Here is a 17,119-nt window from a genome sequence, read left to right on the forward strand (position 1 = left end):
CGTTAGGCCCTCGTGACTTCAGTACTGTTGAATACATTTCTCTACAATTTCCTGTCATAGCTAGAAATAGAAAGGTTATTCGCTAGATATCTTGGAAATTTCTATTACTACATATTTCCGATGTTGGTGTATTTTTTATAATAACGCCTGCATACGTTCCCTACATTGGTTAGGTTTCATCTTATTTAGTGAATGATGTTATAGGAAATTCACACAATCAAATTTAATTTATAAATTGTATAGGTATAGATTATGATAATATATAGTGTTTTTATTTGAATATTAACTTACTTATATTGCCATATTTTATAAGATTTCATCGTTATCACAACTTTTTTACGCCCACTGCTTGACATAATAGAAGCTCCCTTAAGATGATGGCATTTAAGATTTAGGGTAATTTAGGTTAAAAGAATAATCTAGCTTATTATTTTTTTCTAATGTAACGCATACATAAAAATCGGGTGGTAGGACGTTACCCTGCGCTTACCATTTACCTCCGATGCTTCCCTAGAGAAGATTTGAGCGAAAGCACATCACTTGTTTTTCTGCCAACTCGAAGTAATTTAATACCCATAATTATAAATAACTAGCGACCCTTTTGCGGCTTCGCCCGCTTTATCTACTGGATTATTCATGTAATGTATGTTTGCAAAGCACTTAAGATAATGTGAAAATTAATTAAACCCTAATGCAACCCGCATTTTTGTAGTTTCAATAAGAATTTTACAATTGTTTTACACAGCAAGGATTTTTTAGAAGGTACCGTAATTTTAAATCTGTGCTACTAATCTTTTCAAGTACTTATTAAAATATATTTAAATGATTATTTTTAGATAGTTAAATGACTATTTTTAAACGGAAAAAATTATAAACAAAAACCTACCTACTAATAACTACTACAAAAAATGTGAAACCAAATATATGGCGCTGAAATAGTACATTCAACTCCAATTATCCAATACGTGCAAACGCATCTAACTAAATCTTCGTTGCTACAGAGGCAGCCAGGTTTTTTTTTTTTCGAGCTTGTGGTCAATGCTGAAGTTGGGCCGGGAATCGAACCCGGGTCGCCCGCGTGGCAGGCGAGCATTCTACCACTGAACCACCGATGCGTGTAAGGCAAGCGGGCACGGCGGACGCATGGCGAGTGGCGAGCCGTTTCGCAGCAAGGATTTTTTTGATATTGTAACAACTTCTAAAGTACTTATTAAAATGAAAAACAGTAAAAGACAGTTTTGGTCTACATTAAATGGCCAACGTAACTAATGTACTTATTTATATGCTGAGAGTAAGGGATAAGTGAAACTTGAGTAACATACAGCTGATGTGTCAACGGCGGGATGTGTCAAAATTAAATGCGTTTTTCTGTAAAACTATTCGCAATTTCGAAATATTGTAAAAAGCAAATTTTATCTTCGTTTAACGTAGAAAATTAATAAAGTATTTTAAAGGATAAGGATTAATACCATTATGGAAAAATATCCCTCACAATAAAAAATATATTAAAATTATAATTTTTAGACAGAAAAATGATCACTACACGTTATTCTTAAAAGATACGAATATGCCGTCGCGGACTTTTTTGTAGATCTTATTAAGAGAAACAATACTCCAGTACATTTTTTTCATGTAGTACTTACCATTAGAGCAGCGCATGCGCGAAAGTGTCTCAACGGGTAGGACTTTATACACATTTATCGTATTTATGTTAATTTACATAAGAATGTACAAATAATAAACTATATATAAACCTTCTACGAAAAACACTCGACTTAATGGTGAAGACCGCATCAAAATCCGTTGGGTGGTTTAGAAGAAGAAGAGTTAGAAACAACAGACAGACACGAAAAGCGACTTTGTTTTATAAGATATAGGATAGGATAAACGAATCTGTCCAATCGAGAATAATTTATCAAACGAAAACGTTTTCATATTACGAATTAAGTACATTTCATATTAACCCTTTCACGACTACGGGGACACATTTGTCCCAGTTGAAAAAAATGAGGGTAGTTACAAAAAAAGAAACAGATATGCGTTATTGTATGTCAATTAGTTTCTTAAAGTACCTTTTTATTATTTAAATGTAGTAAATTAGCTACCCAACCATTACATTTTGATTTATCATCATTGAAAAGTGGCTGTTTGCTTCGCGCGAAATTCCTTTACTTCAGAAAAGTATTTCTCGGCATAAAAGTAAAGTTTAACGATTTATTTCCTAAAATATTTATTCAGTGGTAAGTATTTATTCATTTTGTGCACATAAAATACATTTGTTTATGTTATGTACTTGTATAAGTCGTCGCAAACCTAAAGGGACGCCAGTGTCCCTGTGGTCTATGAAGGAAATATTTTGCACATAAAGTTCGTTGCAAAAAAATCATTATTATCCTAAATAATTTATTATTTGTGGAATTTTTGAACTCAAGGAAGATGAAATTTGACATATTTTGATGGGAGATAATAGTGACGATGAAGACAATTTACTGCTCGACGAAGAAGCTCAAAAACTATTGACACAGGATGATGACTAAGGCGTACTTGATGTTGAGATTGAAGACACAACATTCCACCATCCAGAAATAGAAAACAAATCACCTGAGCCTTCAACTTCTGCTACAAATTCTACCAAAGTAAAAAGCAGCAGTCTACCTGATTTTAAGTGGAGGAAAAGAACATACATTCCAAATGTTTTTTCAAATATAGAGTATCAATTTAGAAAGGTGCAAATTTGTCAAGATACTGAAAACAATAATTTGATCCCTTTTGATATATTTGTTTCTACAACATTTTTTTGTATTTTAGTTCAAATGATAGTAACATAATCAGTGCGATACGCTGACCAAAATGGACGGGAACTTTTAATTGAAATAGATGAGATGAAAGCTTTTCTTGGAATGAATTTAGTTATGGGCTATCATGTTTTACCATTATTGAGAGATTATTGGGCTACAGAGCCAGATATGGCGGTACCTTTTATTTCAAATATTATGCCACAGGCTCGATTTGAAGACATACGAAAAATCTACATTTTTGTAATAATGAAATAGTAAGGGAACCTACTTGCCGAAACTTTGATCGAGCATATAAAATTAGGCCCAGGATAACACATTTGAATGCATCGTTACAAAGTGCTCTCAATATTAGGTTTACAATGAAAAGAACCTGGAAGGAAGTCTTTTGACCAGCCTACAGCTTAGGCAAGTCGTAGCTCGGAGATTAGTCAACGTCCACTCGTCCAGACACAGAGATGTTCTTACTTCTAAAGCAAGTGCTGTACGAAAGTCTATAAAGCGCCAGTTACCACTACATCCAATGGAAAAGGTCAGTGCCAGAAAGAGATGCGTAAATTGTGCCAAGATTAAAAGAGGAAAACCGTACAAATAATACTTGTTCTATTTGTAAAGTTCATCTTTGCTATACAAGTGAAAGAAATTGTTTCGCTTACTTTCATAACCAGTAAAGTTTAGTAAATTGATTATCTAGGTAAAGTAATTATATTATTTCATTTAAAAATAAGAATACGTGTAATAATAATAGCGATTTGTGTTAATAAAACCTCTAGTTAATTTATAATTAATGTAATTATAAAGATGATTTTTATGGTAAAAATTACCTCTTACGACCATAGGGACAACCGTGTCCCATAAAAAAACTCAAAAAGTAAAAGTAATTTTATTTTTTTTATTTAAAAATATGTTTATTAGATCGATAATTAACTATTTTAAACAGTTAAAATAATTGCAATACCTCTCAAAACCTTATGGTCCTGAAAGGGTTAATAGTATAGTAGTATATAGTAGTAGTATATAGTATAAATAGCATATTTTGTTATATTTTAATAATAATAATTGGTTTTTAATCTCTAAATAACTAAAAATAAGAAACTTTCTTCTTTTTCAGGAATCATGGACAAAGAGCAACTACAAAGAGCCTGTCAACTAGTGGATGAAGGATAGCACGATGTTGTCAGCAGAACAACTAGATGGGTTATGGATATGCATTGTGTGGCATCTGGGCTTATGCTGAGAGTTCACGATACCATTATCCTGAAAATGAAATGCCTTAAAAAAATTGACTAATATGCTATGTTATATTAATACCAAAGTTATTTATTTTTATAATATTGATTACGCTAAATTTGTTAAATTTATTGTGTCTTTTTTTTATCGTTTAAATCGTTTTTTTACTATATATAAATTAAGTAAAATATTATGGAATATAAAACTATAGGTAAATTGCCTGTTATCCGTAATTTGAAACTAATTATATAAAATAAATATACTTGAAATGATTTAAAATAAGTGAAATAAATCGATGCATGGGCCGTTATCGTTACCGTTTTCTTACTAGGAAATCAATTGAAACAAAAGTCAGTATATTTTGGTACGCCTCACGGTTAAACATAGTCTCGCCCACGCTGCTCTCGCGTTGCCACAGTCTCCTACCGGCTGCCCAGTCCCATCTACCTTCCCGAAGCCACGCACACACTCCACAGGTCAGTTTAAATATATGAACAAAAAATCAATCAATATTCATTTAGAACAATTTGCGAATTTCATTTATACCGCGTACATTTTAATGCAGTGCGATTTTCTTTTAAAAGTGATAATTATTATATGTGTATGTTAATAGTGTTAATAATCTATAAAATATATATTTTTTAAATCGTTCTGTAGGTGTTTTTATAGCGTTTTTTTTTTTAATTTAAAATTTATTTTAGTCGTACGACATAGTATTCTCAGTGCATATCACAATAGTCTCTTGTCCGAACAAAAACCGGGTTTCGCAACTAAAAATAACCCCCTATCGAATGTTTGAGATATCTATTTTGGATTTTGTTCCACTGAGCGCCGTTCACGTTCGTGTTTCAGAAGTAACATCCATCAGAAGGAATTGCTTGATACATATTTAAATATCTCGTTTAGTCATAAAAAAGTTGTTAGACAGACATAGAAATTTAAATGGGGTGTCCAATGTTTATAAAAGTTTCGTTCATATAAATATTTTTCATTCATATCAAAAGTCGGGTCATGCCAAGAATTCACTTTTATATCATACGATTCTATTGAATTACGTCGAGTTATGTTTGTTTATGGCGTAGTAGATTTTTTTTAGCTCTACGCATACTCCGCGAATAGTAGGGTAGTGTTAAGGCACTCCGTTTCAGTTTCCGTTGAATTCTCGATGCATTTCGGTTTTACTACGGTGCCTAACGCCGGGCTTTGCTTTGTTACCCAAGCGAAGAAATGAAAATATTAAATATTTCATTCCTGAACGAAAATCGAACCTGCAACCGTTGCGTTTACAGTCGCTCACTAGTGCGTGCATCACACAACGGAATCAGTAGGTAAAATAACATTTATTTATAGTTTCAAAACGATTTTTTTATTATGTTTTCAATGTTCTATCGCAACACGTGATATCTTAATGAACGGTCTCGATCGAAACAGGATATTACGTGATTGTAAAAGCTTCTGTTTCGTCATTCCTAGCTGAAGTCAATTATTGTTGCCGTTTACTTTTATGACAGCCGTAAACTAGTGCGATCTTTTGAAAAGAATTTACTACTTACGTCTAAAATAATAAAATTGTAAAGAAATTTTATAATTTTCAGCTAACTCATAACAAATAGTAAGTCTTATTTTAGAATTTTTAACCAACTTTAATAAATTGAGGAAGTTCTTATTTTGGATAGGTATAGTTCCCTGGCGATGGTTAGTTAATACAACTTCGGCCCTGGAAGAATAAAAAAGAAAGCATTTTATAACTTAACTAGACTATAATAACTTTTAGTTAAAACAACATAATACTATTGATAGATTTAGTAAATCAAATCAAGATTTAGTAAAGCTGTTTGCTTTTTATAAACCAATATAAAGGTAATCAAAACATAGATATTACATATTAACGTTCATGTGAATTGCAATAATTTGATGCAAAAACAATTTTCAAAACATATAGAGGCCAGTCGTGGCTCTGGGGCACAAACGTGACTGTAAAAGTGATAGATTGTGGCTTCGATTCCCACTTGAGTAAATGAATTCTTCACCCTGGTGTCAAAGTTTACGTTAAGTTCCTCAACTCAACGTGCAATACTACCAGAAATCATCAGAAAGTAGGAAAAAGAGTGTCCTAACACTATGCTCATCTGACTACCCCGCTACAGGCGCCATGGAGTGAGAAACTAAAAAAAAACAACAAATATAGTTTTATTTAAACGTCAAATCATATGAAAATTAGACCTGTCAATATTAGATACCATCCTCTGGGATGGGGTATTTCGTTAAGCAAAACTGAAATTTAAAACCATCCGCAATTTCATCATAGCGGGATTGAAATGCCAACCTATCAAAATAGGAGCAGACTGCAATACGAATAAAATGATAACAGGTGAATAGGAAACGTGCGGTTTCATAGAACGCAAAAGAAACTAGATATCGTTTAATTTAATTCTGCAAAATTTCATAGTAACAATGTTTGTTGTTGACGCCTCGTTAGTCTTAACTCTTGAATATGCTGGATTTTTTTAACGTGTTATATGAAATATTTTTTAAAAATTGTACGTGGATAGTGTTTTAACACTCCGTTCCCTACCTTCCGCTCAATTCTGAAGGCATTGAATGTTAAGCGGAACTCAACGCCGCGCTTTGCCTCAACACCACAGTAAAGAATAATTTATTAAATATTTCCTTTTCTCAAGTGGGAATGGAACCCACAACCAGCAGTCACACGCTTGTGACCCTGCGCCACGACTGGTCTCTAGTACTACCAGTACCTACTCTTATCACTTTTATTTCCATTACGTATATTTTCTCATCTCTCCATCTATCTTCCTCAACCTTTTAGCATACAGTAACAAAACTAATATTAGCGGGGTAGTCAAAAATAACGCCACAGTACAAAACGGGCCGGGACTCATTTGAAAGCCTAAAACACCCTCACAGACGCACTCACGTTATTAATCTACGAGCCTTTGACTCTGAAGTTTATTTAAATCGTAAGGCTAATATCCATTTGGAGATCTCGCGCTAATTATCAACTAAGCAAGATCGTTTGTTTTATTATTGCAAAGAAATCTACGTAAAAAAATGGTTTACGGTCTTTAAAATGATTATAATATTATAGGCATGACTGAGGCTACTCTCTGTACAGGGGCAACAGTGTGACTGTATGCGACTGGTTTTGGGTTCGATCACCAGTCGAGAAAATGAAATATTTAATATTTCCATGTTTTCATTCTGGTATCGAGGCAAAGCGGGGCGATGGAGAATGGAGAACAGAATGTCTTAACAACAGGGGGCTGTTTAAATTGCTGTCTGCGGGATACAACGTGACGCTAAAAAACATATTATAATATTATTTAATTTTTAATACAAATTCTCTTATTTCACAGAAATCTTACAAAAATGAGCCGCGTTGGAAGAGGAAGGCGCACACGCGTCTATGATTGTAATTACAATAAAGGAGAAAGCTACTATCGTCCCGTTTTGGACCGACTTGATGGTAAAGTACCTCTAGCCAAGGAACCCGAGAAAGATAAGATCAGATCTGACGTAGAAAACCGTATCCGAAGCGCTCTCGATGACATTGAGGCTCCAGGAGACGAGTTATTTGATTCGAGAGGTGCCCGCGCCTCTAGAGGCAGACCATTGCCATCTGCTTTTGAAGATGGTGATTTAAGTGATGATGTAAGACCTATTTTATAATATGAATATTACTAGTATTTCATTTTAATAGCAAAAACATATTCTATTTTATTTGCCACCAATAATTAGATTCGTTTTTGTATAAAATTCATTAAAAAAAAGTCCCGCTGTGTTTCTTGCGTGGTTCTTCTCAGGTGTGAAACACTAGCACTTTAGTAAACTAGTGGTTAATTATTTCGCGTTCAAAGGATGAAGCATGTAACTTCTTTTTTTGAGTTTAATAATTTGACTTCAACTTTGACTTGATTATAATAGTTTCAATGTATCTTCGGTAAAAAACTGTGCGATCAAAAAATCAGCCTCACACTGTATTCCTTATATAGCAGAGTAGGCAGAGGGAACCTAGTTCCGTTCTGTTCCCCATTTTCTGTCGATTTTTTCGAGGCATTTCGTGTTGAGAAATCAAAATATTAATAATAATTATTACACCGAGTGGGGATCGAGTCCACAATCGTCACGTTACAATCACATCCTAGTGCCTCTCTGCCACAACGGCCTCTTCTTTTTAAAATGTTATATTAAACAGACCAGACAAGAAAATATAATATATATATATATATATATATATATATATATATATATTCATTGATATTCGAACAATTTGATATAACACAATTACTATTCAGTTGCAAGTACAACTATCTATGACTTCCATTTCTGTATCCAGGTCGAGATCAATAACTATCATAAATAAATGAACATTACATCATAATGTTATATATCTTCATGAATATTGCATTGAAAATCGAATTTGTAATTTTCAATTGCTTAAAATATGTAAAGCATTGTTTATTTGCAACCATCGTGGCGCATGGCCACTGCGCATGGTGTGACTGTAACGCGTCAGTTCTGGGTTCGATCCACACTCGAGGGAATGAATTATTATATATTAAAATTTTAATTTCTCCGCTCTTTCAACAAGGCAAAAGGTGGCGCCGGCAATTAGTTCCGCCACTCAACAAGCAATGCCTCGAAAAATTTGGGGGAAAGTGGGGAACGCAGTGTTTCAACACTAGGTCCCTCTGCCTACCATGCAGTATGTGAGATACAGTATTAAGCTGATCATTATTGTATATTATTAATTTAATTTAAATATATTTCAAGCGTCAGCGTCAGCTAGAAAGCTCTTTTGTGTACATGTTTTAAAAATATGATTTTGTTTTTCGACATTTTTTTTCCCTGAAACTTTGGCGCCATATGCAGCTATTATACTCTTTGTAAAGTTACCCGCTTTGACACTTTTCAAAGTGCCGTGACATTCTGGTCGTTGACGTGCCGTTGACACTTTACGGAAAAGTGTATTTTGAAAGTTCAAAAGAAATAATGTTACAGTATTAAACACCGTTCACGGTCTTACGTATATATATCGTATTTTATAATATATTTAATTTTATAATACCGTCAACTTTATTACAATCAAAGTACACGTTGAAAAGGCTACTAGGACATAATATGCTTTTCCCTGCTGCCCGTCGGATAATGTATTTAAAACTTTTACAACTTTTAGTCAAATTGTTCATTCAAAATGTTAAACTTTTATGTTTTTACTAAAATTATGACCACACTTCAAAAACTACTATCTAATTATTTATAATATGCCATCACATTCTTATTATTACGACACATTTTACTATAAGCACAGTAACATTCGCTGCTCAAAAATTTACAGAGGGAACCCAAGACCCAGAAAGTCCTCCAGTGGATATCGAACCCACTAGAGCCCAGCCTGTTACATTTACAGTCACGCTTTGTTTCTCTAGCTCCCGACTGGCCTCAATATAATAATAGAGAATATTTTTCAATTATAATATATTAATTAACATATCAACTACAATTAACGTTTTAACGAGTGATACAGCTATCGCACGACACGTTTAATTTAATTTGCAAGCTCATAAAATTTTACATCTTAATCGACTGTCATTTTAACGTTCAGATATAAGCATGGGCGTATCTAGAGTTTATTTTTCTGGGATCCTAAGTCTTTAATTTTTCGGATTTCATTCATTTGTAGATTTTTTTTATATATAAGTTTATTATTAATAATAATATAAATTTATTTGCTCAGAATGTAAATACAAAGTATGTTACAGGTGTAATTATTAATATTTAGTCTCTATATACATTCTACCATTAGGCATGCAAATATTACATTTGGTTTTATTAACATATTTATATAACATACTAGTGGACCCGAACGCGGCTACGCCCGCTTGAACTATACAAATATTTGTTAAATATATTTATGCAATTATTTTCAGTTTTCAATAGAGAGATGCGTTAAGCAAGCTCGTTTTGGGTGACGTTTTCTAACAACAAACTTTGCAAATCGCTGCTTAGCAACGGTCGCATAGCGACGGTTTTTATTAACATGACGGAATAAATTACATGTCAAATTAATAAACATTTTAATATATTGGTATATATCGAAAATATTACAAATATGAGAAAAAAAAGTATCCTATGTTCATCCCGAGACCCTCAAATATCTCTATATGAGTATTTTATCGAGTTGATTACGTAAAAGACAGACAGACAGAGTTACTTTCGAATTTATAATATAGGTATGGATTATTTGCCCACATATTTGATGATTCATTACATTTTGAAATGTTCCTATTGCTCTACGGTGTAGGTGTCAAATGTGGACAATATAACAACAAACTTTGGCATCTTAATCAACTTTATTTCTATTTAGAGAAACGTGTTCATTTCTATATTTAGTAAATGCTTCACAATGACTAAACTGGTATTCGAAATGCGTAATAAATATTCGTGAGTCTAGAGTACGTTAATACCGAGAGAATTAAGTACAGAAGGTACTTTTGCATGATTGTATGTATATAAATAGATATAAGTTAAATAAAAGTAAAAACGTGTTTTTTAGATTCACGGTGTATCCCGCACATAGCAGGATAAGCAGAGGGAAAGAACCTAGTGTGAATACACTCCATTCTGATTTAAAACACTTTGCCTTCGCTTTGCCTCGGTACTAGCTAAAGCTAAGATATGAAAATTTTATATAATTTATTTCCTCGAGTGGGTATCGAACCCACAACCTATCGCATTTACAGTCGCTTATACTTCTGAGGCACGACTGGCCTCAACGTAATGTTATACATGTTTATAAGAAATTATATGTAAATTGCAGAACACACCAATTTTCGTTTATAATGTACTCATTTATTCAGATTTATACCTAACCTAACCACACTAGAACCTAGAAAATTACATTCATAATAATTTTTTTTCGAACGTCTATCGATTTCACGTGAATCTGCAACGTATGTTCATTTACATTCGATTTTACGACCCAACCAGATCATCATCAACATAGAAATTGGTTCAAAACCCAAGGGCACAGCAATAATACAAAGAATAATAAGCGATATACAATAAATGTTATAACTTTGTGAAATGAATACGGATAATGACGGCAGGAAGGAAAGATTTACTGCCGCGAGCGAGGAAAAGTGCGTGCTGCCGCTTTCAAAACTATATCTTTATTAAGAATAAAACAATAGAACTTTTATAATAGACTAGTGGACCCGGACGCGGCTACGCCTGCTTGAACTATAAGAATATTTATTAAATATTATATAATATATTTATTTTTATAAGGATGAATATCCTATCCTATCCTATATCTTATAAAACAAAGTCGCTTTTTGTGTCTGTCTGAACTTTCTAACTCTTCTTCTTCTAAACCACCCAACGGATTTGGATGCGGTTTTCACCATTAGGTCGTGTATCTCTCAGGGAAGGTTTATATATAGTTTATTATTTGTACATTCTTATGTAAATTAACATAAATACGATAAATGTGTATAAAGTCCTACCCGCTGAGACACTTTGGCGCATGCGCTGCTTTAATGGTAAATACTACATGAAAAAAATATACTGAAGTATTGTTTCTCTTAATAAGATCTACAAAAAAGTCCGCGATGGCATATTCGTATCTTTTAAGAATAACGTGTAGTGATCATATTTCTGTCTAAAAATAGTAATTTCAATATATTTTTTATTGTGAGGGATATTTCTCCATAATGGTATTAATCCTTATCCTTTAAAATACTTTATTAAATTTCTACGTTAAACGAAGATAAAATTTGCTTTTTAAACTATTTCGAAATTGCGAATAGTTTTAGAGAAAAACGCATTTAATTATTGACACATCACGCCGTTCACACATCAACTGTATCGAGTCAAGTTTCACTTATCCCTTACTCTCAGCATATAAATAAGTATATTAGTTACGTTGGCCATTTAATGTAGATCAAAACTGTCTTTTCTGTTTTTCATTTTAATAAGTACTTTAGAAGTTGTTACAATATCAAATAATCCTTGCTGCGAAACGCGCCTCGCGACGCCTCCGCCGCGCCCGCCTGCCTTATACGCATCGGTGGTTCAGTGGTAGAATGCTCGCCTGCCACGCGGGCAGCCCGGGTTCAATTCCGGGTGACGTTTTCTTAAAACAACAAAGAAACTTTGCAAACCGGTGCTTAGCAACGACAGTTGTTATTAACATGGCAGAATAAATTGCATGTCAAATTAGAAAATATTTTAATTTATTAGTACATATGTGTAATGTAATATTATGTAGCCTATAGCACTTCTGAAGAATGCAGCTTTCATACAAAACAAAAACAAAGTAAATCGGACCAGTAGATCCAGAGATCTTAGCGTTCAAACAAACAAACAAACAAACTCTTCCGCTTTATTATATTAGTATAGATAAAAAAATAGTAATGAAATTAATATGTCGACCTCATTTTAATAATAAAAGTTTAATAGTACGCTTAAAAATCCAGATGATATGTTCTTGAGAAATTTAAGGTCTCTCTCTCACTCTTTTAGCTTCACGCTGTTTTCCGCATTTAGCAGGGTAGGACACTTCCCCCTATCTCTGCCGTAATCTGGAGGCATTGCGTGTTGAGTAGCGGAACTCAACGCCTTTTCTTGACACCAGAGCGAAGAAATTTAAATATTTCATTTTCTCGAATAGGAATCGAACCCAAACCCCCTGAAACCTATTGATTTGCGGTCACACGCTTGCACCCCAACGCTACAACTGGCCTCAAAATTTAAGTTCAATGCTTTTAAATAGTAATTTATAAATGTAGTGTATTTTGTCTAGATATTTCTACCACTTGTGTAACTGTTTACTTTTTAAATTAGCTTCGGCGATATAAATCTAGCGAGCGTTGGGTATTTTATTTAGTCTGACATCAGATAAGTTCAATATTACATACATATATTGTATTAATTATATTATTTTATTATATACAGGAACTACTGCAATGTTTTACATTTTTAAAAATCTGAAACTTCATCAAAATAATATATAATATCACATATTTCTATGATACATTCCGGAAGAGCCAACACAACACAACTTTAATTATTTTCTAAAAAAAATTTTATAAATATAACTTTAAATTAATCATTATTTCCCACGAGTGGGTTCGTACCCACACACACATAACATTTACAATCTCACTCACCTCATTTCATTTAAATTCATTTAAATTATATGTATCATAATATACGAGTACTTAATCAAAACAAAATATTATACAAATGTGATTGTTTTATACCCCATATTGAATTTAATTCAGTACAATATGTTTCGATACATTCAACTGTATATAGTATATAATTACTCTCTTGCAATTACTATCTCGATTCCGGCCCTTTGAACTATGAAGGCAGTCTAATACCGTTGATTAACTAAGAGGACGTAGGATTATCAGGAGAAATTGATTCTAGACTAGGTATAGCTTCAAACTTGTAAACTTTCTATTAACTGTAATGGTAATTCATTAGATAAATTTAACTTCATATACTGAAGCCGTAGTGGCGTAGCGGCAGAAGAGTGTGACTGTATCGCGACGATTGTGGGTTCCCATCCCATCTCCACTCGAGGAAGTGAAATATTTATTTACGTTTATATTTCCATTTTTTCGCTCTGGTTTCGAGGCAAAACGCGGCGTTGAGTTCTGCCACTCAACACGCTATGCCTCCAGTATTCGGCAGAAAGTGGGGAACGGAGTGTCTTAACACTTTATAATTAATGTACATAAAACCACAACATAGGTGAGACAGTATTTCTAGTAATTTAACGAGACTCCACGAAAACGAGAACACAATTTGCAAGCTATTAAAGTATAATTTAACTAAAAACTTACATTGTCGCATTAGTACGATTATAATTAAATCTTACAAATACAATGTTACTAAATGAAGTACGAACGAGGTAAATGTTTTAAATGAAGGACAAAGTGAATAGATAATTTATATTAGTATGCATTTACCACTTCCCTGAATGCTATTACATGTGTAGAACACAAACATGTTTGAAACGTACAAGTTAGTACTGCGTTCAGGAAATTAATCAATTCATGATTATATATTCGCAGCTTCACGCTGTATCCCGCACACAGCAGGGTAGGCAGAGTAAACCTAGTGTTAAGTCACTCCGTTTCTCACTTTACGGCGATTTCCGGATTTCTTTCGTGTTGAGTGGTGGAACTCTACACCGCGCTTGCCCTTAGAGCGAAGAAATGACAATATTAAATATTCAATTTCCTGGAGTTTTCACGGAGATGGAACCCACGACCTGTCGCGTTTACAGTTACACACTTGTGCCCCTGGCCGCATTCTGTCTGCCATCAAATTTTGTTTAATTATTTAGTGTAATAATATTCTACCTAATATCAACTTCTAAAAACTTTTGAAGATTTTGTCCTTTTTATCAGTATTCCGTTTAAAAAACCGGAAAATGGGGGTGGAATGTTTTAACACTAGGTTCCCTCTGCTTAGCCCTGTTACATGTAGGAAAAAGTGAAAAAAAAATATTGTACAGATCAGAAAAATATATACTAGGAAGTCTAATTATTTTATTTTTAAAATAATAACGATACGTATTAAGTTTTATAAAATATTATTTCTAGTAAATGCGTAGGTTACCGATAATGAGTCTTCAAGGCATTGCCCTGGTAACAAGTTACGTTATGGGTCTTAAAAGAAAATTCCACTTCAAATCAAACAATACATTTCTATAAATTAGATGCTTGTTCTTTTTTTTATTATTAGTTCATTGATATTATGTATTTAATGAAAGTAATTATCTTAATTTATCATTTAAATAAATATAATAAATGATTGTCTAAGACTTTAAAACATTGTAAAAATGCACACATTTTTAAATTAACTTAAATTTGTAAATATCCTGCGATTTCCTTGAGATTCCATCATTAGATCCTAACTTGAAATATTATTAAGAAATATTGCGAATAAACGAGGAAAACTTAAATTATAATATTTGTTTACCTCGCTCTGGTAACGAGACACAACGCTACGTAGAGCTCCGCCACTCAACACGCAATGCCTACAGAATTCGACGGAAAGTAGAAACGGAAGTGTCTTAATGGGAATGGAGTATTTTAACACTAGGTTCCCAGGTTCCCTCTGCCTAAACTAGAAAAAATACTGTACATTTAGTGTTGCAAAATAATACTTTCTTGTCGAACATATTCTTATAAAATAGCATAATATTTAACATTATACATGTTACATCATACGTCACAAGTCAGATAGTTATTAATTAATATACTATATTGTGAAATATGCAGTCAAACTTTTTACGAGAATGTAAACATTTTAATGTTCTTCATTAAAAATCCATTAAAAGCATCATCGATGAAATGTTTTCTTGTCCATTATTTACAGCTTCATTCCAACATTGGAACTGTTATCTTTTGTAGAGTGCATAATTACTTTCTCATTTGTTTATGATAAGAACCTATATATTGTACTTAAGTCAAAAACTGATAGATTGAAGCCAGGCTATGGGTTCGATCTCATTTTTTTCCGCCATTAACACGCAATCCCTCTAGAATTCAGCGGAAAATGGGGTATGGAGTGTCTTAACACTAGGTGCACTGTTTACAAAGCAGTGTGTGCGGGATACAGCGTGAAATATTTTTCTTGTTAAGTCTCTGAATCTAAAAAAGAACTTAATTAATTGCCAGACAAGCAATAACATCGATAAATGTAATTTAATTTAAATAACTGAAATTGTAGTCAGTCAAAAATTATGTAATTCATGAAAATATTTTACAATAAACTTATTATTTCACAAAGTAATATTGTATATTCAAATAACAAAGCGTACACAAAGCAATTTGCGTTCAATTTAATATTTTAGTACACAACTACTAGCTTTGTTTTATCCGTTATGTTTGATTAATAATAAAATTATTGTACCTTTATGTACAGCACATATAACAGAGTAAATAGTAGAACCTAGCCTCTGCTCCATGCCCTTACTAGTGAGAGGAAATGAAAATATTAATACTTAATTTAGATTAACATATAATTTAGTATATTTAATACAAAAGAATATGTTATTCATTTCGCATCCTAATCATTTCAGATTGCTGAATCGCTGAAACGTCTTCGCGCTGGCAAAACGTCTTCACGATTCGCCGAGGATATCGATTTCGAAAATAACGTTGCCAGCATTGAAAACCGAATGAAGATTTCCGATAAGATCCTCGAGAGCGTCGGACTTGGTCAAAGTGAGGTCAGCAGCGCACGCAGAGCACTAAAGGAGAACGAGGAACGCACGGAGAAACGTATAGCTCGCAGGATAAATGAAGCCAACGATGGAGCAATGACTCGGTGGACTGCTTTAAAAGATTTTGATGATGAAAGCGCAGCAGTCCAACGGGCGAAGGCCACCAGGGCTCGCTTGTCGGATTTGGAAGATGAGATGACAGAGCTGAGCGAGAAATCCGCGGCGAGGGAGAAGCGCGCCGCTCGCCTGAAGGCACTTGTGGCCGATACAGAATTATCTGAATCTACCGTGGCTTCCTCCAAGATAAGCATCCGTGCTGAACGGGAAAAGAAACAAGTCACTTTCTAACGCGACCGAAACATGTCATTAGTCCCAAACTCTTTCAATATAGAGACGATTTGGACATAGATGTACTTGCTAAACTGTGTATTCCTGCATTTCTCATTGTAACACGTTCTAGTCGATATCTTTTATATTATTGCATAGAGTAAAAAGCTTTGTATAATCCTGGTTTTATATAAGTCTTTAAATAATAAATATTTAAAAACATAGTTTTATTGTATTTTTGTTAAGATATTCAATAGAATTTTATAGAAATTAACATTATTTAGGTAGATAGTTCACCTACCTATTTGCTAAGAAAATATTCCTTGAATAAAATTAATTAAAAAAATTGGCTATTATATTTCACAACGTTTTGTTTATTCACAACAATTTACTTCAAATAGCCAATTTTATAATTATACAAACCTACATTATAATAATTTGATGTGTAGAAATAAAGAAGAAAGCATGGCAAGACTATAAATTCTCTGATAAGGTAAAT

The 17,119-nt window shown here is 33.2% G+C and overlaps 1 protein-coding gene across 1 annotated transcript; it reads left to right on the plus strand.

The window, feature by feature from the left end:
* The first annotated feature begins 4,364 nt into the window (after nucleotides 1-4,364).
* On the plus strand, nucleotides 4,365-16,844 carry LOC146526967 (uncharacterized). The gene is made up of 3 exons (XM_085206210.1): nucleotides 4,365-4,501; nucleotides 7,400-7,694; nucleotides 16,150-16,844. The coding sequence occupies exons 2-3, from the start codon at nucleotides 7,413-7,415 to the stop codon at nucleotides 16,639-16,641; spliced, it is 774 nt and encodes a 257-aa protein (XP_085062336.1). The 5' UTR covers nucleotides 4,365-4,501; nucleotides 7,400-7,412; the 3' UTR covers nucleotides 16,642-16,844.
* Nucleotides 16,845-17,119: the final 275 nt, after the last annotated feature.

Source organism: Heliconius melpomene, chromosome 21, assembly GCF_056956725.1.
Source record: "Heliconius melpomene rosina isolate 202511_hmr_F chromosome 21, ASM5695672v1, whole genome shotgun sequence".
Taxonomy (NCBI): domain Eukaryota; kingdom Metazoa; phylum Arthropoda; class Insecta; order Lepidoptera; family Nymphalidae; genus Heliconius; species Heliconius melpomene.

Bases quoted from the DNA above. Each gene is read 5' to 3' on its own strand.
- LOC146526967 (XM_085206210.1), top strand. From the start codon at position 7,413: ATGAGCCGCGTTGGAAGAGGAAGGCGCACACGCGTCTATGATTGTAAT. The intron at 7,695-16,149 runs GTAAGACCTATT...TAATCATTTCAG, and splicing joins ATGGTGATTTAAGTGATGAT to ATTGCTGAATCGCTGAAACG.